Raw genomic sequence first — 23,189 nt, 5'->3', positions numbered from 1 at the left:
TGTCTCCCCAGTGGCACTGTTTTTACACACCGCACCAGGTACTCATTTGAGACTGAGTCAGGCTAGGGGAGGCCCAGGACCGGTTCAGATAATCGCCAGTGGTGTTGGCCGTGAGCGGGAATGGAACTCGGGGCCATCAGGTTTGAAGCGCAGCGTAGCGCTAACTCCTGCTACACTCCCGCTCCCCACAGACACAGGCTGCCATACCGGCCCCAACACCGATTCTCCTCCTGCCAGGGGACACGTGGATGGCAAAGACTGCGAGGTGGAGACCGCCTCGATCAGGTGCCAACGAGGCTACCCCCCGTGCGTCTCGCCTTCGATGAGCCCCTGCCCCAGGGGTCAACGGTCAAGCGTGTTGCGTCACCTGACGATCACGATCGCAGGCGCCAGCTAAGTTTCTGTGCAGTCGTCGGTGACCGTGCGGGCTCAACTCGCTCCACGAGAGAACCGGTCTCGTCGTTGTGGGTGGCTAATCCCCGGCGCTTTGACACGGCCATTACCAACTCCCACCTCCCGAGCCACCTGGCGCTTCGTGAAAAGGGGGGGGGGGGGTTGGGCGATGAAGCCGCAATGCGTCCTCACCTGGAAATCGAAGGTCTCGTCGCAGTTGAACACCAGCACGAAGCGGCCCAGCTGATTGCCCAGAGCCTTCACGGACTCTGTCTTGCCGGTCCCAGCAGGGCCTGAAGCCACACAAGTGCCACCAGGGTCATCCTGATGAGCGCTCGCCAGCGCGGGAGACCCTTCCAGCACGCCTGCGTTTCTGACATTAACATCCCAGCGGGAGCTGGGCGTGTTACGGGAGAGGCCTGTGGCCTGATACCTTGATCAAGCCTCGCGATGCCTCCGTGCGGTTCCTTTGAAAAGCAATGCACTTGGGTTGGGCTAAAACTCAAGACTTTTCTAAGGCCCATTGCACTAATGAGCTCTTCCACAACGATGACCGGGAGCTCCATCACCACCATCAACATCACCGACTCTAATCCCCGCCCAGAGGATCTCTCCGTCTCGTAATTCATGTTACTTCACTGCCACTGGAAATAAATCCCCCCGGGTGGAGATCGCTGTTGTCGCTCCCGATCATGCCCCCCCCCACCACTATAACTCCCCCCCCCCACCACTATAACTCCCCCCCACTACCTCTATAACTCCCCCCCACCACTATAACTCCCCCCCCACCTCAATAACTCCCCCCCACCTCAATAACTCCCCCCCCACCACTATAACTCCCCCCCACCACCACTATAACTCCCCCCCACCTCTATAACTCCCCCCACCACCTCTATAACTCCCCCCACCCACCACTATAACTCCCTCCACCCACCACTATAACTCCGCCCCCACCACTATAACTCCCCCCCCCCACCTCTATAACTCCCCCCCCCCACCTCTATAACTCCCCCCCCCACCTCTATAACTCCCCCCCCACCTCTATAACTCCCCCCCACCTCTATAACTCCACCCCCCACCACTATAACTCCCCCCCCACCTCTATAACCCCCCCACCACTATAACTCCCCCCCCCCCGAAGAAACGATGGAGCCCGTGGGGCCGCCGGCACCCTCACCGAAGGGCGAGCCGCCCAGCCGGGCCTCGAGCGCCTGCGTCATGGTGAGGTAGCAGCGGTCGGTGAGCGGCGTCTGCACCAGCTTGTCCTGCACGCCCAGGTACTCGAAGCCGTAGTGGAACTTGGCGTTGGCCATGTGAATGGACAGCTGCTTGAGCACATCCGTCTGCGGGCAGAGAGAGCGGTCCGTCGAGCCGCGGTCGACGCTTGCGAGGGGATTGGGGCGAGGCGGAGACGGGGCAGCGCGGGACAGCATGGGCGAGACACGCGGGGAGCTCAAGGGGTATCGCGAGCGAGACGGAACGAAATGAACAAGCGTGAGGGAACGGCAACGGTGTGACGAAGGAGGCCAGGTGAGCAAAGGAAATGGAACAAAAGGTCAATCGGAAATCCAATAAAACAACCGGTTACAACCAGTTACATTGTAACGGTTACAATGTAACTGGGACAATGCAACTGGGTCAATGCAACTGGGACAATGCAACTGTTACAATGTAACTGTGACAATGTAACTGTAACAATGTAACTGTGACAATGTAAATGTGACAATGTAACTGTGACAATATAAATGTGACAATGTAACTGTGACAATGTAAATGTGACAAGGCAATGGTTACAATGTAACTGTTACAATGTAACTGTGACAAGGCAATTGTTACAATGTAACTGTTACAATGTAACTGTGACAAGGCAATTGTTACAATGTAACTGTTACAATGTAAATGTGTCAATGTAACTGTGACAATGTAACTGTGACAATGTAACTGTGACAATGTAACTGTGACAATGTAACTGTGACAATGTAACTGTGACAATGTAACTGTGACAATGCAACTGTGACAATGTAACTGTTACAATGTAACTGTGACAATGTAACTGTTACAATGTAACTGTGACAATGTAAATGTGACAATGTAACTGTGACAATGTAAATGTGACAAGGCACCTGTTACAATATAACTGTAACAATGTAACTGTTACAATGTAACTGTGACAATGTAACTGTGACAATGTAACTGTGACAATGTAAATGTGACAAGGCAACTGTTACAATGTAACTGTTACAATGTAACTGTTACAATGTAACTGTGACAATGTAACTGGGACAATGTAAATGTGATAATGTAACTGTGACAATGTAACTGTTACAATGTAGCTGTGACAATGTAACTGTGACAATGTAACTGTGACAATGTAACTGTGACAATGTAACTGTGACAATGTAAATGTGACAATGTAACTGTGACAATGTAACTGTGACAAGGCAACTGTTACAATGTAACTATAACAATGTAACTGGGACAATGTAAATGTGACAATGTAACTGTGACAATGTAACTGTTACAATGTAGCTGTGACAATGTAACTGTGACAATGTAAATGTGACAATGTAACTGTGACAATGTAACTGTGACAATGTAACTGGGACAATGTAACTGTGACAATGTAACGGTTACAATGTAACTGGGACAATGCAAATGGGACAATGTAACTGTTACAAGGCAACTGTGACAATGTAACTGTGACAATGTAACTGTTACAAGGCAACTGTTACAATGTAACTGTGACAATGTAACTGTAACAATGTAACTGGTACAATGTAACTGTGACAATGTAACTGTGACAATGTAACTGTGACAATGTAACTGTGACAATGTAACTGTGACAATGTAACTTTGACAATGTAACTGTTACAATGTAACTGTTACAATGTAACTGTGACAATGTAACTGTTACAATGTAACTGTTACAATGTAACTGTTACAATGTAACTGTTACAATGTAAATGTGTCAATGTAACTGTGACAATGTGACTGTGACAATGTAACTGTGACAATGTAACTGTGACAATGTAACTGTGACAATGCAACTGTGACAATGTAACTGTTACAATGTAACTGTGACAATGTAAATGTGACAAGGCACCTGTTACAATATAACTGTAACAATGTAACTGTTACAATGTAACTGTGACAATGTAACTGTGACAATGTAACTGTGACAATGTAAATGTGACAAGGCAACTGTTACAATGTAACTGTTACAATGTAACTGTTACAATGTAACTGTGACAATGTAACTGGGACAATGTAAATGTGACAATGTAACTGTGACAATGTAACTGTTACAATGTAGCTGTGACAATGTAACTGTGACAATGTAACTGTGACAATGTAACTGTGACAATGTAACTGTGACAATGTAGATGTGACAATGTAACTGTGACAATGTAACTGTGACAAGGCAACTGTTACAATGTAACTATAACAATGTAACGGGGACAATGTAAATGTGACAATGTAACTGTGACAATGTAACTGTTACAATGTAGCTGTGACAATGTAACTGTGACAATGTAAATGTGACAATGTAACTGTGACAATGTAACTGTGACAATGTAACTGTGACAATGTAACTGGGACAATGTAACTGTGACAATGTAACGGTTACAATGTAACTGGGACAATGCAAATGGGACAATGTAACTGTTACAAGGCAACTGTGACAATGTAACTGTGACAATGTAACTGTTACAAGGCAACTGTTACAATGTAACTGTGACAATGTAACTGTTACAAGGCAACTGTTACAATGTAACTGTGACAATGTAACTGTAACAATGTAACTGGTACAATGTAACTGTGACAATGTAACTGTGACAATGTAACTGTGACAATGTAACTGTGACAATGTGACTGTGACAATGTAACTTTGACAATGTAACTGTTACAATGTAACTGTTACAATGTAACTGTGACAATGTAACTTTGACAATGTAAATGAGACAATGTAACTGTAACAATGTAAATGTGACAATGTAACTGTAACAATGTAAATGTGACAAGGCAACTGTTACAATGTAACTGTTACAATGTAACTGGTACAATGTAACTGTGACAATGTAACTGTGACAATGTAACTGGGACAATGTAACTGTGACAATGTACCGGTTACAATGTAACTGGGACAATGCAAATGGGACAATGTAACTGTTACAAGGCAACTGTGACAATGTAACTGTGACAATGTAACTGTTACAAGGCAACTGTTACAATGTAACTGTGACAATGTAACTGTAACAATGTAACTGGTACAATGTAACTGTGACAATGTAACTGTGACAATGTAACTGTGACAATGTAACTGTGACAATGTAACTGTGACAATGTAACTTTGACAATGTAACTGTTACAATGTAACTGTTACAATGTAACTGTGACAATGTAACTTTGACAATGTAAATGAGACAATGTAACTGTAACAATGTAAATGTGACAATGTAACTGTAACAATGTAAATGTGACAAGGCAACTGTTACAATGTAACTGTTACAATGTAACTGGTACAATGTAACTGTGACAATGTAACTGTGACAAAGTAACTGGGACAATGTAAATGTGACAATGTAACTGTGACAATGTAACTGTTACAATGTAGCTGTGACAATGTAACTGTGACAATGTAACTGTGACAATGTAACTGTGACAATGTAAATGTGACAATGTAACTGTGACAATGTAACTGTGACAAGGCAACTGTTACAATGTAACTATAACAATGTAACTGTGACAATGTAACTGTGACAATGTAACTGTGACAATGTAACTGGGACAATGTAACTGTGACAATGTAACGGTTACAATGTAACTGGGACAATGCAACTGGGACAATGTAACTGTTACAAGGCAACTGTGACAATGTAACTGTGACAATGTAACTGTTACAATGTAACTGTAACAATGTAACTGGTACAATGTAACTGTGACAATGTAACTGTGACAATGTAACTGTGACAATGTAACTGTGACAATGTAACTGTGACAATGCAACTGTGACAATGTAACTGTTACAATGTAACTGTGACAATGTAACTTTGACAATGTAAATGTGACAATGTAACTGTAACAATGTAAATGTGACAATGTAACTGTAACAATGTAAATGTGACAAGGCAACTGTTACAATATAACTGTGACAATGTAACTGTAACAATGTAACTGTGACAATGTAACTGTAACAATATAACTGTAACAATGTAACTGTTACAATTAAACTGTGACAAGGCAACTGTTACAATGTAACTGTTACATGGCAACTGTTACAATGTAACTGTAACAATATAACTGTAACAATGTAACTGTGACAATGTAACTGTGACAATGTAACTGTGACAATGTAACTGTTACAATGTAACTGGCGTTGACCAAACACCCCAATGCTTAAAGATCACCCGCAAATTATTCATTTGGGACCACAAGCAGCAATAACATTGCGCCCGACTCAGAAAAACCTCGCAAGACCGTCGTGAAAGAGTCCTGAGACAATCCAATGGGTAAACAAGCATAATCATATTCATTTATTAGTAATATTACATGAATATGATTATATAATAGTAATATTACATGAATATGATTATATAATAGTAATATTACATTAATATGACTATATAATAGTAATAATACATGAATATGATTATATAATAGTAATATTACATGAATATGATTATATAATAGTAATATTACATGAATATGATTATATAATCGTTATATTATATGAATATGATTATATAATAGTTTTATTATATGAATATGATTATATAATGTTATATTATATTATGATTATATAATAGATATATTATATGAATATGATTATATAAGTTTTATTATATGAATATGATTATATAATGTTATATTATATGAATATGATTATAATATATATGTTATATGAATATGATTATATAATAGGTTTATATATTAGATGATTATATAATAGTTATCTTATATGAATATGATTATATAATAGTTTTATTATATGAATATGATTATATAATATATAGTATATGAATATGATTATATAATAGTTAAATTATATGAATATGATTATATAATAGTTATAGTATATGAATATGATTATATAATAGTTATATTATATGAATATGATTATATAATAGTTATAGTATATGAATATGAGTATATAATAGTTATATTATGTGAATATGATTATAAAATAGTTATATTATATGAATATGGTAATGTTTGTTTACTCAGGTGAACCAGCTTGCTGGATATCACATAAGTATCGATTATATTAAAAATAAAACAATAAAAGTGTGGCTTTAATAAAAAAAGCATAATAGGTGACGTTTCGGGCAATGGCCCTTCTTCATAGCATTGAATTGTTTTTGTTCAATGCGCTTGCGCACCACCGCCAGCCCAGCAACCACAGCAGCATCACTACCAAATGACAAATTAGACAGAGAACAAAACCAGAAACAAAACGGAACAAACTGAAGATCACGTGACGGAGCAATGCTGCTGATCGTCGCCCCGGCGACCTTGCATGACCCCGTGTGAACCCGTGGGACCTCGAGTGACCCCACGTGACCCCGCACGACCCCACGTGACTCCACGCGACCCCACGCGACCCCGCGTGACCGTGGGGTCGATCGCACCTGCTTGGGGTCGAAGCTGAAGCGCATCTGGGAGAGCCACTCGAAGCACTTGGGGTGGGAGACCTTGTTCCGCGCAAGCGCCCTCGTCACGTCCCTCTGGTGAACCAGCTCGGTGATCTACGGCCAGGGACGTCGACATCGTGCGGAATAGCGGGAGCGAGCAGGAGAGAGAGGGAGGGGCAAGAGGGAGAAAGGCAGGGAGCGGGAGAGGGCGAGTAAGTGGTACGTCACGTGTAGATAGAGGAGACGGAGCCATCTGCCCCGTCTTTGCGTTCAGTGTACAGTGACAAACCCAAGTCATTTATCTACGTGTGAAGGATGACATTAATAAATAATAATAATACCTCATCACAGTTATAATCAGGAAACACGTTGTAAAACGGAGTGCAATTCGCATGACGCGGCGCCGATGGTTTCTAACAAAGGGGAACAATTCTTATTCTTGGTTCTTTCGGTAAAGTCACGATGTTGAGTACATTCCGATTCGGCAGATCCCGAGGGTATCATTCACACGTCTCGCCGGGAACCAGCGACAGACTCATCAGGGTGGCGCAACCGGCTGCGAAGGTAGGAGCTGGGGTGCAAACACGGAAAAGTAAAAACACAAAATACTTCACCGCAGAGTAAAAACAATCGTTAAAAACAACAACAAATCCGTGACACAAAAAACATTCCTGAGGAAAATAAATACGGAATGAGCGAAATATCCGCAATGACACCGCGGAGCTAGTCCAGAGTGTGGGGGCGGCGTAACTGCACGCGGGCAGGAGGTTTCACGTAGAGGGAGCAGGGAAGGTGGCGGCGAGCGACCGCTTGCGGTCGTCTGGGAGGCCTGGCAGCGGGGGCAGTGGCAGGGCCGGCGGGGGATCGGTGGGACTCGGGAGAGGCGGCAACGTCGGGTTAATGCGGCCAGGCGGCCGCGATTGATGGGTGTGCGTGCACGTGACCTGCTCACGTGACACCACGGCCGCACGTGGAGACGTGACGGCACCGCGGTGGGACACCGAGGGGGGGCGGGCGATTAACACCTTGCACCGATTAGCACGGTTGGCTGCGTACGGCGTGAACGAAGCTCAACATACGGTACGTACCGAGCGGCCATGCCGACCACGCTATGCCACGGCAACACCGGTCACAGAGACCGAAGACTTCCGCGTGTTATCGCCCCCCCCCCCACCCCACCACGGCACCCACCAGGTGCTCCAGCTTCCTGCGCCGCAGCGCCGGCTGCTCGAGCAGCACGGAGTCGGCGAGCACGGTGAGCGTCGCCTCCACCGAGGCGAGGACGCCGCCCAGCGCCGCTGCGGCCGCCGCGCCGGCCTCGTCCTCGTCGGAGCGGCCGTCCCCCTCGAGGGCCGGCCGCCCCGACGCCGCCGCCACCGAGGCCAGCGCCGCCTCCACGCTCTCCGACCACGAGATCTGTGCCGACAGCACCACCAGCTGCGCCTGGGGGCCGGGGGTCAGAGAAGGGGAAAGCGGAGAATCGCAAAGGCCCAGGCGGTGGGGACACGATCATCCCGAGTGAAGTGGAGTAGGGTGAAGAGTAAAAGCAGCAGGACAGTTATTGGGTGGAGAGGAGGCTTCCTACTGGACATCTGTTCAAAAGAGCTTCATAGCTCATCGGATTCGCTTCAGTACAAATAAATATTCTGATTCTGGTTATGGGGGGATGCCTGACAGACTGCAAACAACAAAGAAATCCACAACGGGCGAGTCGAAACGGGATCTACTGTGCGCGCGGTTCTAGCGTCGTCCATCGACAGCCCGGGCGGCAGGAGACCCGCCGGAGAGGTTATCACGGCGCCCGACGCAGCACCTGGTACTTGTCGATCCACTGGAGGTAGGCGCCGGGATCGACGCAGCCCCCGAAGGCGTGCGTGTCGGCGATGGAGTCGGCGAGCAGCCGCGCCAGGGTGACCCTCATCTCGCGCTCCACCAGCGTTAGCCACTCGTTGATCTTGGGGTGCTCCGCGATGGACACCGGCGTCTTGTACAGCACCTGGCGGGGCGCGGCGGCCCAGATGGAAACGCAAACCGATCGACAGAATCGCCGCAGTCTCTTTGCTGTCGCGAGTCCAGGACGCCCGGTCTCTCTCATTGTTTTATTTCAAATCGGAGAGCGCCCCGACGGCCGAACAAGGAATTAGCAAATTTGTGCGGCGGAACAGTGCGGCGAGATGAGATGCGTCGACGAGAAGGATGGTAGCGCGTGAATGTGGCGATGATGATGCTGCAAGCGACAATGAGTGGCGAGCGATGAGTGTGCTGTATGTACGTGTGCGTTGAACTTCTTTCGCACCGCACGTAGCCAACCGCGCTAATCGGAGGCGCGATGAATGGGTCGGCAAGTTGGGAAGAAGGATGGAGTCAGTGATGGGGAAGGGAAGCGGAGTTGGGGTGAGCTGAGGGGATATCGGCGAGCGCTTCAAGGGAACAACGAAAAAATTTTGAAAGGGAGGCCAATTGTTTAACGTGTAGGGGCAGCTTTTTGTAGCCACGATCATAATGCACCAACGCAGGACCGCGCGGTCACGTGCAGTGCTTCCATCTTCCGCCAGATCTTCTTCTTCTTCTAAGGTCTACTTCACACCGAGGTGACGGACCCCACTCGGCACCCCGCGGCACCGCCGGACGTACCTCCTCCCCCTCGCGCGACGCCACCCCCAGCACCACGGAGCTGTCTTCGTTGAGGATGATGCTGGAAACGCCGGCGAACATCTTCTTGAAGTGCTTCTGCAGCTTGGCCACGTTCTTGCTGTTGCCAATAATCTCCAGGAGGTCCTCGTCGCCCACGAAGTAAAACCTGCGGCACGGCGAGGGGCGGCTCGCGCGGGTTAGGGAACGGTGGGGGCCCCCGTGTGGGCGCAACTCTCACGATCGCCCGCTCGCTCACCCGCTCACCCGCTCGCCCGCCTGCCCCTCACTTGCTCGCCCACTCACTCGCCCACTCACCCACTCGCCTACCCACTCACTCGTTCTCCCACTCGCTCGCCCGTCCGCTCACTCGCCCACTCACTTGCCCACTCGCCCGCTCAATTTCCCTCTCACCTGCCCACTCACTCATCAGCATGCTCGCTCACCCAGTCACTCACCCACCTGCTCGCTCACTCGCTTACTCGCCCGCCCGCTCACTGGCTCACTCGCCCCCTCGCTCGCTCGGTTATTCATGGCTGTGTTGAACGACTCATCGAATCGGTGAACTTTATCACGAAGCAGGGTCTTGCAGCCGGTGTTTGTGAGTCATCATGGGGCTTTGAGTCGGGCCATGTCAACGACGTGGCCACACCTTCGTTGTGTTACTCGAATTTTTGCCAGCTCGGTTCAAACCAAACATCTTACCACCAGCTACAAATAAATACTCCGGGTACGGAGCAAGGAGTACGGAGCATGGAGTGTGGAATACAGAGTGTGGAATGTGGAGTACGGTGTGTGGATTATGGAGTATGAAACACGGAGCGTGGAGTGTGAAACACGGAGTGTGTTAAATGGAACACGGAGTGTGGAGTGTGGACGATGGGGCGGGGCTGCAGGACTCGCCGGGGGAATGAGGATCGCTCCCGCTCCAGGTACTCCCCCAGCGCCTTCTGGATCTTGCCGAGGAGATCGGCGAGCCTCTCGAGCGAGCGCTGCACGCCGGGGATGTTGAGCACGTCCATGACGAGCGGAGACTTGGACACCTTCTTCATGAGCGCCAGGAACTCCGTGCTGATGCTGCGGGGCGAGGGACAGACGGACAGACGGACAGACGGACAGACGGTCGCGCTCAGCGCTGACGACGGAGCAACGGCGCCAGCCGTGGGTGGCGGTGTCAACGTGATGCTTCGTGTGGCCTCGTGCCCTGATTGTCCCAGGATCGCCCTCTTTGTTGCCAGTTGTGCGATAATAATGACAAACGCACAGGGATACACGCGTGCACGCACATACAAATGCACAAAACAAAGATTGCCTGTATAGCCTCTAACAGACCGATGGGGCAAGTGCTGTTAGCGAACGCCTCTGAAAACCGGCACGGTACAAGAGGGGGTGGTCAGCACCACATCCGGCTGCTTTTGCCTGCCCAGCACTGTGACTGGGAATCGAACTCGGGTCACCGGGTTCGCCACCGCTTCCCACTCACACAAAACACACACGCACACACGCACACACGCGCACACACACGCACACACGCACACACAAAAACACACTCGTGCATGCGTGCGAGCGCGCCACCTCTGGAAGCGGCCCGTCTCGACGGGCAGCAGGTGCTTGATGTCGGCGCTGCCCGTGAAGATGCCCTCCAGGTAGACCCAGCGGCGCTGCACGTCGATCCACACGTCGAACAGCGCCAGGATGCGGTTCAGCTTGTCCTCCCAGCTCAACGCGTCCTCCTCAAACACCTGCGCGTCCACATTGACACCATTGTCGTCGTTTGGAAACACGCACAGGAGAGACGATTCAGAGGCGCGGGAAACCACAGGCAAGCGGGAAGGCGGCCAGACCCGGCGCTAAGAATTGCCCGAGCTCTGTGGTCCTATATCAGCGATGTTTATCCAACTCGGGTCAAAGGTCGCTACTGTCCGTCACCACGCCCCCTCTACTCGGGCCCTCTGCCACAACCGGCGTCGTGCTCAACTCTTCCCCAAACCACCGCGTGCTGCGCAGGGCGTCCCTCGATCCGCTCCGTCGCCCCTGGGGGTGGAGGGCCCAAAAGCACCCGGGCTGGCGAGGCCTGCGTTGTCACGTGATGACGAGCACCAGGGCCACTCACTGCGTGGGGCCGACAGCTCAAGAGATGGCAGTGACGTCGTCCGCGACAGTGACCGAGTTCTCTCCACAGCTTCAGTGCGGACGGGAGGCGTGCTGGCAGGGTTCGTGTGTGTGTGTGTATCATGTGTGGCAAAGGCGGCTGTGCGTGGTGCTGCCCGCCCACCCACCCCCTCGTGTGCCGTGCCGGCCTTCGTAGGTGCTACTCACTGCAAACAGCACTTGCTCCAACAGTCTGTTATAAGGCTATACTGGCGATCATTGTCTTTGTATCACATGTGATGTATTTATCAATCAACAGGTGTGTGCCAAAAGCCCTCGTTGGTGGAATGGACCGAACGTCCCAGCCGGGCAGGACCCTCCTGGAAAGGAGCCTCGGGGCTCAGTGAGGCTTTTCCCGGAAATGCAGAGGGCGGCAGCGGCGGCGTCGTCGCCACTCCGGTTTTGTGGAGGGGTGTGGCAGTCGGCGAGGGGGGGGGGGCTGCCCTCACCTTGTAGTAGGGGGAGAGCTTCATGGCCGACACGCTGTTAATGTGCTCCTTGACACGGTTGAAGAGGTCGTCCCAGCCGCGGATGAGCCGGCACTTGTTCTGGTAGTTCACCATGTCCAGCTCGTAGGCGCTCCACAGCTCACGGATCTGACGGGGGGAGACGGTGGGTGAACGCGCAAGGAAGTTGGTGGGCGGGCGAGCGAGCGGTTGAGCGAGTGAGGAAGTGAGCGAGTGAGCAAGTAAGTCAGTAGGTGGGTGACCGAGTGGGTGAGTTAGCGGGTGGGCGACTGAACGAGCCAGTGAGAGAGCGAGCGACAGAATGCATGGGGTGAGTGACTGAGCGAGTGAACGGGTGAGCGTGCATAACTGCAGAAGCACTGGGGTCACTTCAGCCCGAGCCAGCATGCCCAGACCAGGCATTGCGCCCGTGAGGACCACCTGAGGGCGAATGACCACCGATGATATCGAGATGACATCACCACTGAACGGCAATGTGATTGCCCGGGTGATGGGTGACGGGGGAGGGTCTGGCCCGACATAACCAGTGATGCCTGCAGGGTGTGGCAGTTGGATGCCCAGCAGCATCCAACTTTCCACGTCTCCCTCCTAACACGACCCCCACGTGAGCCCCCCACCGCCCCCCCCCACTTAGGACAGTACCTGCCAATACTGTGGCCTGTGTAGCGATCAGGAGATTGGCAGCCCAGCAAAGTGTGTTTATGAGCCCATCCGTGCGGACCTCCAACTGCCGTTCCCCTGAACACGTGACTCGCGTGTTTTCTCCCAAATTACCCAAACAGGAGGGGGCCAACCATCCTAACGCAGGGCCCTTCTGCGACGGCGAGCGGCTCTCCCCGGACGACGGGGCATGCGGGGCACGTGCGGGGCACGTGTGACCCGCCTCCGGGCGTGCCTCTCCCGCACCTGCTTGAGGAACTCCTCGAGCGCCATCTCCCCCTGCGCCACGAGCAGCACGTCCTTCACCACGGCCTCGTTCTTCTGCAGGTCCACGTCCCAGATGTGGCCCAGCGTGAGCTCCGACAGCACCCAGCTCACGCGCAGCCGCTTCATCAGCTGCTTCCAGTGGCGGTCCTTCAGCGCCTCCGACTTGAGGTCGATCACCAGCATGTTCACCTGCGGCGCATCGCGGGCCCGAGGGGCACGTTGGGTCGTGTGCGTGCGTGCGCCCGGGTGCGGTGCGCGGTGGACGTCGCCGCTCGGGAGACGGGGGCGGCCGGGCCGTGGTTGCTGGCCAGCCACCCCCTCGTGTGCCACGGCGCCGGCCCTCGCAGCTGCCACTCGCTAACAGCACACGGTTCAACAGCCCGTTGAGGCTAAACGGGGGACCTTTGTCTTTGTGTGTGTGTCTGTGTACGGATCGGTAGTGTGGTAGTTAACGTACTGCAGACGACCAACTGTAGTGGGGAATGTTTGAACTGCTCCTGGGGCTACCTATTGTCGACTCGGCCTCAGACAGAGGCCTCCTGGACCCTGTCTGAGGCCGAGGGCAAACTGCCCCACCCAAAACCCCAACTCTCTTGCCCCACGCACTTCTGACCCCCACTACCCCCCCCCCCCCACTGGTGCCAAATGAACAAAAAGAACGAATCGACCGGCTCGATCAGGAATCCAACGATTTCGTAACGGAAGCGCCGTCACCGGAAGTGACGCCGCAGCAAAGTGATATCACGCAGGGCCACACAGCTGCAGTGACGCGGCGATCGGAGTGAGTGGCTGGGCTGAGGGATGTCTCCGCGTCGCTGGGCGGGGGGGGGGGTCACCTTGAGGTAGCTCTTGAGCAGCTTGAGCACGTGCTCGTAGGACGCGTACTGGCGCAGGCGCGCGGGGAAGTTCTTCAGCTGGTTCACCAGACCGTCCAGGCTCTGCCGCAGCTGTTCACCCACAGTCACGTGCACGGAGACGCACGGTCACACGCACAGAGACGCACGGTCACACGCACAGAGACGCACGGTCACACGCACAGAGACACACGGTCACACGCACAGAAACGCACGGTCACACGCACAGAGACGCACGGTCACACGCACAGAGACGCACGGTCACACGCACAGAGACACACGGTCACACGCACAGAGACACACGGTCACACGCACAGAGACACACGGTCACACGCACAGAGACACACGGTCACACGCACAGAGACGCACGGTCACACGCACAGAGACACACGGTCACACGCACAGAGACGCACGGTCACACGCACAGAGACACACGGTCACACGCACAGAGACACACAGTTACAGAGATGCCTCGTCCTGTGCTATGGATAGACGAGCACGCCGCCATAGGCATATGGACTTTCCATCACTGCCCCAGCACTGTAGATGGGATATGAGCACCGCTCACGTGAGCAGGAAATCACTTGGCTTTGATGCGCCAACACACGCCGGCGAGGGGGGGTGCGGTGTTACCCTGGACGCTCTAAACACCAAGGAAGCACGGAGCAGCGTCTCATCGTCGTATGGCGCCGTGACGATGGTGGGGGGTACGATTCCGGGGGGCACAGCCCCCGCCCCCTCACCGCCACCGTCACCAACACCGCCGGTGTTTGGGGCGTGCCGCTGCTGCGCGACGCTTCAGCGCTCACCTTGCGTGGCTGCACCGACAGCCACGGCTGCTCCTTCATCTGGTCGATCTGCTCCCAGATTTTGTGCAACTCGGACCACACGCCCTTCAGGTCCTGCAGCTCCTCCAGAGCCACCTGAAGAGAGCCGCAGGCACCACGCCCCGGGCAGCAAGGGGACACGGGGACATAGGGACATGATGATACAGGGACACAGGAGACATGGGGACAGGCGACATGGGCAAACGGGAGATATGGGAATATGGGAATATGGAGACGGCGGGACGTGGGGATCGGCGGTGACGCGTGGCCTCTAACCCAGCACTCTGGAGGTGTGGGTTGGTGGATTACACAAACGTTGTGAAACTCCCATCCCGTGGACATTGAGAAGCCATTCCCTGGCTCGCCAGAAGGAGGGAGTGCAACACGTGCATTCCACTGTTGATGACGCTGATGGTGCCAGCTATTGATGATGGCGACGATAATGATACTGGCAGTGTTAATGATGACGGCGATATCGCTACTGCTGCTGAATCTGGTGCTGTTAATGATGTTGCTGATGACGATGATGATGCTGACAATGACGATGTGGGTGCCACGGTGGCTAGGAGATGTAAACTACCTCGCCTGGTATACAGGATGTCCTGGGTTCAATCCCGACCCTGTATATTCGAGTTTGTGGTGTCTCTATCCCCGTGGTCTCATGGATTTTTCTCCGGGCCCTCCGGTTCATCCCTCCACATTTAGAATCAACATCACCACGCGTTTAGAGTAGCCGGCTGCGATACATTTCCACGTGACAAGCCCACTTCTTTGAGCTATCATTTGAGATAGCCAGGCCACTGAAAAAGAGCTATGTAGCTCAGTGGGACCTAACCTGGTAAAATAACAAAAAATTGGTTTAATAGTTTTGACGATGACAATGACGGTAACGGTGAAGGTGCCGCGTGGTGCGGGCCGTGCCTGCAGCCGCTCCTCTGAGCCGCTGAGCAGGCCCGTGTCGGTGAGCTCCAGGGCTTCCTTGGCGCGCGAGCACTTGTCGCGGTCGTCCTTGAGCCGCCCGAACTTCCCCTCGTAGATCGTGAGCGTCTGCAGCGCCTCCTCGGGCCGCAGGTTCCCCTAGGAGACAACAGCGGAGACGCCCCGAGTTCGACCGATCCCACCGGTCGAACCGTTCGACCAACCCCACCGGAACAACCGATCGTTTTTTTCCTCCACATTTAGAATTAACGTCACACATATTCTTAGCTCTTTCGGTAAAGTCACGTTGAATAGAAGCAATAAAATAATAAAATAAATATGATTGTTGTATATATATTTTATTATTTTATTGTTTCCCTTCAACGTGACTTTACCGAAAGAGCTAAGCATATGAATTACTGCAGTCACGAAAGCTTTAAATCAAAATTTAACGTCACACGTTTAGAGTTTTTGGCTGCTCTGAATCTCCACGTGATAAGCCACTTCGTTGGGCTATCATTTGTGGCCAGGTCGCTTCTGAAAACGAGCCACACAGCTCAGTGGGCCTTGACCTGGTAAAATAAAAATAGTTTCGTTTTCTTTTCACGAGACGAAAATTTACATTTGCCATGACGAGGGATGGCAGAGAGAGAGATGCACTCAGCGACCAGGACTTGAACCTTCAACCCAGCCTCAGGACCTCAGAGCTGAAACCCAGGACCTGGGTGCAGTTGGCTCAGAAACTCTGGCACGGCCATTACGATCCAACGTTATAGAAAGTCATCCGGTACCAGGGCTTCGACCTTGAATCCAGCTTCTCAGCGGTTCTGAAACGGTCAAATGTGAACCTCCACGAGACACCCAGCCAAAAGGAACGTAGCCAGGATCATGGCGAACCCTGGCATGGCCGCTACGAACCTGTAAATGAAACACGCGGATCGCTGCATCGCAGGATCGTGAGAGACGGCGACGGCTTGGGGAGGTGTTCATCCAGCAGTGGATCGGTGGTGACCGATGTAGCCTCATAGCGGCAAGGGGGGGGGGGGCTGAAGGGGGACCAACGCCCCCCTGACAAAGACTTGACCCCCTTTAAGACGGTACCACTCCGATTAGCGCGGTTGGCTCACGAAAGAAGTTCAACGTACACGCACACATGCAATTAAGCGATGGGCTCTGCAGGCTTTCCTCCGAAACGGCGAGGGAGAGAGCTACAGTGGAACGCACGAGAGGCACGAGGGAATCGCATCGTGTTTCACGTGCGTTCGTGTTTCACGTGCGTCCGTGCTTCACGTGCGTCCGTGTTTCACGTGCGTCCGTGTTTCACGTGCGTTCGTGTTTCACGTGCGTTCGTGTTTCATGTGCGTTCGCACAAATCGTTTGCTGCTGCCGCTGCTGCCTTGCCAGTTACCAACAAAACGACACTCGCCAATAACAATGCGTGTGGCCTTAAAATTAAAACAAATATGTAATACGCTACAAAGGAGGGCCAATGCCCGAAACGTCGGCCACGCAGTGCTGTTGAGGAACGTGTAGCCGAGACGCCTGTCTCAAGTTTCACTTTGCCCATATCGTGCCCCCTCTCCCCCCGTATTTTGCACCGCACGTAGCCAACCGTGCTAATCGGAGGTGCGGGGGAAGGACAACAAACTAGACGCCAAAGAAGCAGCGCTAAAGAAACCAGTGCAGCGTTGGGGCCGACGAGGGGCAGAACGCAAACTGCTCCCGCCTCTACCCGCCGGCGCCGCGACCTCGCGGGGTGGCGGGGTGGGGGGGGGAGGGAGGACTCACGGCGACGGGCTTCCCGCGCTCCCACTCGGCGAGCAGCTCCCCGGTGCGCGCCTCGACGGCGCGGTCCTCCTGCACGATCTTGAGCTGCAGGCTGGCCACCTGCTGCTGGATGGCGGCGTCCTTGCGCTTCATGATGTCGCTGAAGGCGCCCCACTCCCCCTCCACGTTGTCGATGTACAGCCACGACGGCGGGAACTGGAAGCGGTGGCGCTCCAGCAGGCGCTGCCCGTTGCGGAACAGCTGCGCCGGCGGGCACGAGCGGCGGCAGCAGGGAGAAGCGCCGCCCCGCCGGCCGCAGTTCAGCGGCACGACGGTGGCGGCGGGGGCAGCGTGCGAGCGTTAGCGGTGCAAGAGGAGAATGACTGGCTCGCTAGTCGGGGTGTTAACAGCTTGTCCATTGGTGTTATCAGTTTGGTAGTGATGTATTAGTAGTGAAGTAGTATTATTGGGATTAGTGGTTTAGTAGTTGAGTCTTAATAGGCGTAGTATAAGTCATTTAGTAGTAGTATAAGTGGTTTAGTAATTTAGTAGTCGTATTCGTGGTTTAATAGTTTAGTTGTAGTATTCGTAGTTTAGTAGCAGTGGTATTTGTGGTTTAGTAGTTTAGTAGTAATATTCATGGTTTATTAGTTTAGTTGTACTAGTGGTTTAATACTTATATTGTTAATGTTATCTGTATTATGAGTATTTAATATTTATTTGGTGTTTTTTTAGTCTTATGCAAATCATTAGTTCCATCTGACCAACACAGCATTGGCCACAAGGAGCAATGAATCTGGTACATACCTACTGTTGATAGCTTCGGTAATTCATCTTTCGTACCAGATATTAGTTTTTTGTATATTAAATACTCACAAACACAACTGTTGGCAGTTGCAGAACACGCGTACCAACAAGGACATTTAATTTATTTTGAGAATGTTGAAGTTTTTGTGTAGAACTCATTCATATTTACACGCTATAACCCAAAAACCTTTCGTATGGATATTGGTCACGAAAGCTTACGAGTTAAACTGTATTATACTGTCATTATCTGTATTATACTGTTATTGTTATTTTTATCATATAGTTATATGTATTATACTGTGAATATTATATGTATTATTCGGTTATTGTTATCTGTATTATACTGTTAATGTCATCTGTATTATGTTAACACGATCTGAATTAAACAATAATTGTTATCTGTACAATACTGTAAATGTTATCTGTATTTCACTGTTTTAGTCATCTGCATAATATTGTAATATGTATTGCATCGTCATTATCTGTATTGTCCGGCGAGGTGAGTCGAGTGCGCTGGGTACTAATGCCAGCGCAAGTGGTAGTAGGAGGGACGAGGAGGGGGTGAAGAGGGGCGGTTGGCGAGGGGGACTCACGTCCACTTGCTTCTCGAAGCTCTTGATCTTGCGCTTGAGCGACTGCACGAAGGTGATGAAGGTGACGGCGTCCGATGTGCTCGCCGTGTCCACCGAGTGCTGCTCCAGCTCCTGCCGCGACTGCACCGTGGACGCCCGCGACAACATCATCGTCGTCGTTAACATCGTTAAAATCGGTGTCAACATCGGCGTCATTACCAACCTCGTGAACATTGGCAACACCGTTTGTAGGACGGCGCGGTAAGCACTACACCACCACCGCCACCGCCCATAACCACTACAAAGACAAAGATCCCCCGAATAACCTTCACCAGACTGTTGGAGCAAGTGCTTTTAGCAAGCATCTATGAAGGCCATCATGGCACACGAGGGAGTGGTTGAGAGGCTGATTGACCTAGGGGAGGTCCAGCACACATTCAAATATTCGTCCTGAGCGGGTATTGAACTCGGATCGCCGGGTTTGTGGCACTACACACTAACCACTACACTACCGCTGCCCATAACCACTACAAAGACAAGACTCTCTGTATAGACTTTACATATTGCTGGGGCAAGTGCTTTTAGCAAGCAACTATGAAGGCCAGCACAGTACACGAAGGAGGTGAGTGGCCAGCACCACACCTGGCTGCCTTTGTCTCCCTAGTTGCAATGTTCAAAACATGGCACCAGGTACTCATTTGAGGCTGAGTAGACCTAGGAGAGGCCCAGTACCAGTTCAGATAATCGTCACCGGATTCGTAGCGCTGGCACGCTAACCACTACGCCCACCGCTCACGCGGGCAAACACGAGCACACACACACGGGAGCGTCGACGTCACCTTGGAGATGTTGGTGTGGAAGTCCTGCATGAAGAGACCCAGGTGGTGCCCGAACTTGCTCAGCACCTCCTTGTGCCACGAGTCGTACTTGAGGTTCACCTTGGCCTGGACCTGCGGGGCAGCGCAGATGCGAGCGGACGGCGGCGTCGGCGTCGGCGGCGGCAGTGCCCCCGAGCGCAGGTGCGGCCGTGGCATCGTTGCGGCCGTGGCATCGTTCGTGCCACAGTTGGCGGGAGGGCCTCCGCTAGAGGGAGCTCCAGGGAGCTGCCACAGTGGCGAGGAGATGTTGACTACCTCGCCTGGTATACTGTAGGTAGTGGGTTCAATCCCGACCCTGATGCCTGCTGTATATTTGGAGTTTGCGTGTCTCTTTCCCGTGGTTGCATGGTTTTTTCTCCTGGTCCTCCGGTTTTTGGCTGCCATAAATTTGCGCATGATGATAAAAAACATTTTTTGTTGAGCTATCATTTGTGGCCAGGTCGCTTCTGAAACGGAGCTATACAGATCAGTGGGAAAATAAAAAATAGTTTAGTTTTAGTTTCGAGGCTCCTGTAGAGGGTCCGGCCGGGATGTTCGCAGGAGATGACGACGCTGCCGCCGAGTGCGATCCCAACGGAGCGACGTGAAAATGCAAACAAATGTTTGTATCGTGATGCTCGCCCAACAGCGGTTCCACTGCGTGCGTTGCTTTGCTTGTGTACTGTTTGTCGCTCTGACTTGCTGGCCTGCCCCTAGCTGGGCGTCTGTGAAAAAGAGCTTCGCAGCTCATCGGCATTCCTTCAGGATAAATAAAGATTCTGATTCCGCATGAATGTGGGGCCCGCCTTCAAGAGCCTGATGGTTCAGAACCGCCACTGCCCACCTCGTACGTATGGATGTTGAACTTCTTTCGCACTGCACGTAGCCAACCGCGGCGAAACGGACGTGCGGGGGAAGGACAACAAACTAAACACACAAAGAAGTGGTTCTAAAAAAAAAAGTGGTTCTAAAAAAAAAAGCACCTGGCCTCGAGAGGTTTGAGGGAGGGAAGTAGCGGGAGTGAGTGGGTGAGTGAGTGGGAGAGAGAAAGCAAGAGAGAGGGAGCGGGAGAAAGGGAGGGGAATTTCGCTACTCTCAGTTGACGGGGAGTGGGGGGGGTATTCCATTTTTTTTTACGCGTTGGGCTACAGAGGGGGTCTCTGCTCGCTCGGTGTGGTGCGATTGACGGACGGGATTTAGTGACGGGGTTTTTGAGGGTGTGTGTTTTTTGTTGTGTCTTTGAACACAGTGGTACACAATGGGATTTATATTACACGGGAAAAGGTGTAACTGTGTTGTATTTCTTGTATTAAGCAAAATAAAAAAGGCCATAAATGCCACAAATTAAACAGCAAAATAACGACACGATGAACGAAGCAAAGAGACGAATATTTTTTTGTTTCTTCTGATAAAAAAAAGGAGATGGGGAGGGAGGGGAGGTGTGGGGGGAAGGGAGGGAGGGGGAAGGAGGGAGGGAGGAGGAGGGACGGGGGGAGGGAGGGGACGGGACGGGGGGAGGGGGAAGGGATGGGGGAGGGAGGGGGAGGGATGGAGGGAGGGAGCTCCCCACCTTCCCGTAGTCGACCACGACGGGACCGAACTCCTTGTGCGTCTCGGCGTTGTCGAAGGTGAGTCGGGACTTGCGCATCTGGTTGAGCACGGCCTGCCAGCGCGTCAGGTTCTCCCCGAGCCTGCCGTACACGTGCTCCTGCTGCATGTCCCACAGGTTCTGGTAGCGCAGCCACTCCTGGGGGGGGGGGGGCACGCGACAAGACGCGGCCGTCGTCGAAAACGATCTCGGCAGTGACAGCTCAGCGCTCTGACCTCTGCCCGGTCGTTTTAGCTGTGATTATGATAAAACAAATGTTTAGTGCCACCGTGCAAACCGCATCTTTAATCTAAAAATAAACTATTTAAATTTTACCAGGTAAAACCGTCATCTGTGACCTGGCCACAGATGATAGCTCAACAAAGTGTCTTAACACGTGGAAATTTATAGCAGCCAAATACTCTCAATGCGTGTTAATAAATGTGGAGTGGAAAACCGGAGGAGCCGGAGAAAAATCCACGCGACCACGGGGAGAGAGACTCTGACAGGTGTCAGAGTCGGGATCGAACCCACAACCTCCTATACACCAGGCGAGGGAGATAACATCTCGCCACGGTGGTGCCCCTACAACCATGGAGGAGCCACAGACGAGCTGGCGGCAGCCCAACGTTGAGGCGGCGCGACCATCAATTTTCCCAAGCTCTGCAGTACTGTATATATGAAGATGCTTTCAGCCAATGAATAAGGCGTTTATACACGCGGGGCGACCTCCTTGTTCACTCACGTGGCAAGGGGCAATACCACGCCCCACACTCCCCGCCACACCCCGCCCACCAACTCACCTCCACGTAGGCCTCGACGAGCCGCATGAGCGTCTGCACGGCCTGCTGCGCACACTCGCGCGCCGCGTTGCCGCCCGGCATCTTGGTGTGGAGGTTGCGGTAGTAGCGCTCCTCCTCCGTCAGCTCGTAGTGCACGCCCACCTGCGCACCGCGGTGAGGGGTGAGGGTTACGGGTGAGAGTTACGGGTGAGAGTGAGGGTTCGGGGTGAGGGTGAGGAGTGGATTGGGGACCAAAAGGCCTGCAGGCCTGAAAGGCCTCGTCAAGGCTCTCGTTCTCTACACCGGTTGAACTACTTCGTTACCGCTCCGTTCGAGTTCCGGCAAAAAACCTCGCCGCAGTAGCGAGATGTTAACTGCCTCGCCTGGTATACAGGAGGCCGTGGGTACGATCCCAATCCTGACGCTTGTATATTTATAATTTGCATGATCTCTCCGTGGTCGCGTGTATTTTTCTCCGGGCTCCCCGGTTTTTCCTCCACATTTAGAATCAACATCACGCGTTTAGAGTATTTTGCTGCAATGAATATGATAAGCTACTTCGTTGAGCTATCATTTCGCCAGGTCACTCCTGAAAAAGAGCGACGTAGCTCAGTGGGCCCTTACCCGGTAAAATAAAAAAAAATAGTTTCTAGTTTCGTTTAACGGTGGCGGCGCTGGCTCGGCGGGGTTTGGTGCGGCCCACGAGCACCTGGTAGCGCTGGCTCTGGATGCGAGGCAGTGCGACAGTGACGCTCTCCCACGCGTGCAGCTCCGCTTGCAGGTGCACCCGGCACGCCTCGAGGTGCGGCTCCACGTGGATCAGCTGGTTCGTGATGCGGAACTCCAGCACGATGGGCTGCGTGGGAAACGAGGAGGAGGATGGAGGAGGAGGTGGAGATGGAGGAGGAGATGGAGGTGGAGATGGAGGAGCAGGAGAAAGAGGGGGAGGACGAGGGAGTGGGAGTCACGGAGTGAGACGTATTTATGTTGAACGTCTTTCGCACCGTACGCAACTA

At 52.0% G+C, this 23,189-nt stretch overlaps 1 protein-coding gene across 2 annotated transcripts in view; it reads right to left on the bottom strand.

Moving 5' to 3' along the window:
- LOC116943368 (cytoplasmic dynein 1 heavy chain 1-like) overlaps positions 1–23,189 on the bottom strand; it is a 159,602-nt gene that overhangs the window by 104,128 nt on the left and 32,285 nt on the right. For both annotated transcript variants that reach the window (XM_032956208.2, XM_076067597.1), the window contains exons 15-33: positions 22,883–23,029; positions 22,195–22,335; positions 21,374–21,550; positions 19,786–19,896; positions 18,968–19,087; positions 17,589–17,828; positions 15,804–15,959; positions 14,865–14,978; positions 14,038–14,148; positions 13,181–13,390; positions 12,257–12,403; positions 11,232–11,398; positions 10,560–10,733; positions 9,660–9,825; positions 8,839–9,021; positions 8,217–8,468; positions 7,023–7,139; positions 1,571–1,736; positions 586–686 (exon numbers count right to left, since the gene is read on the bottom strand). In XM_032956208.2, coding sequence (XP_032812099.2) covers positions 586–686; positions 1,571–1,736; positions 7,023–7,139; positions 8,217–8,468; positions 8,839–9,021; positions 9,660–9,825; positions 10,560–10,733; positions 11,232–11,398; positions 12,257–12,403; positions 13,181–13,390; positions 14,038–14,148; positions 14,865–14,978; positions 15,804–15,959; positions 17,589–17,828; positions 18,968–19,087; positions 19,786–19,896; positions 21,374–21,550; positions 22,195–22,335; positions 22,883–23,029 — 3,000 coding nt within the window. The remainder of the gene's footprint in view (positions 1–585; positions 687–1,570; positions 1,737–7,022; positions 7,140–8,216; positions 8,469–8,838; positions 9,022–9,659; positions 9,826–10,559; positions 10,734–11,231; positions 11,399–12,256; positions 12,404–13,180; positions 13,391–14,037; positions 14,149–14,864; positions 14,979–15,803; positions 15,960–17,588; positions 17,829–18,967; positions 19,088–19,785; positions 19,897–21,373; positions 21,551–22,194; positions 22,336–22,882; positions 23,030–23,189) is intronic.

The sequence above is a fragment of the Petromyzon marinus genome, chromosome 17 (assembly GCF_048934315.1).
Source record: "Petromyzon marinus isolate PM22_M1 ecotype Great Lakes invasive population chromosome 17, UKy_Petmar_22M1.pri1.0, whole genome shotgun sequence".
NCBI classification, from domain to species: domain Eukaryota; kingdom Metazoa; phylum Chordata; class Hyperoartia; order Petromyzontiformes; family Petromyzontidae; genus Petromyzon; species Petromyzon marinus.
The sequence above is the reverse complement of the archived record's forward strand: the minus strand, read 5'-3'. Positions and strand labels throughout refer to the sequence as shown.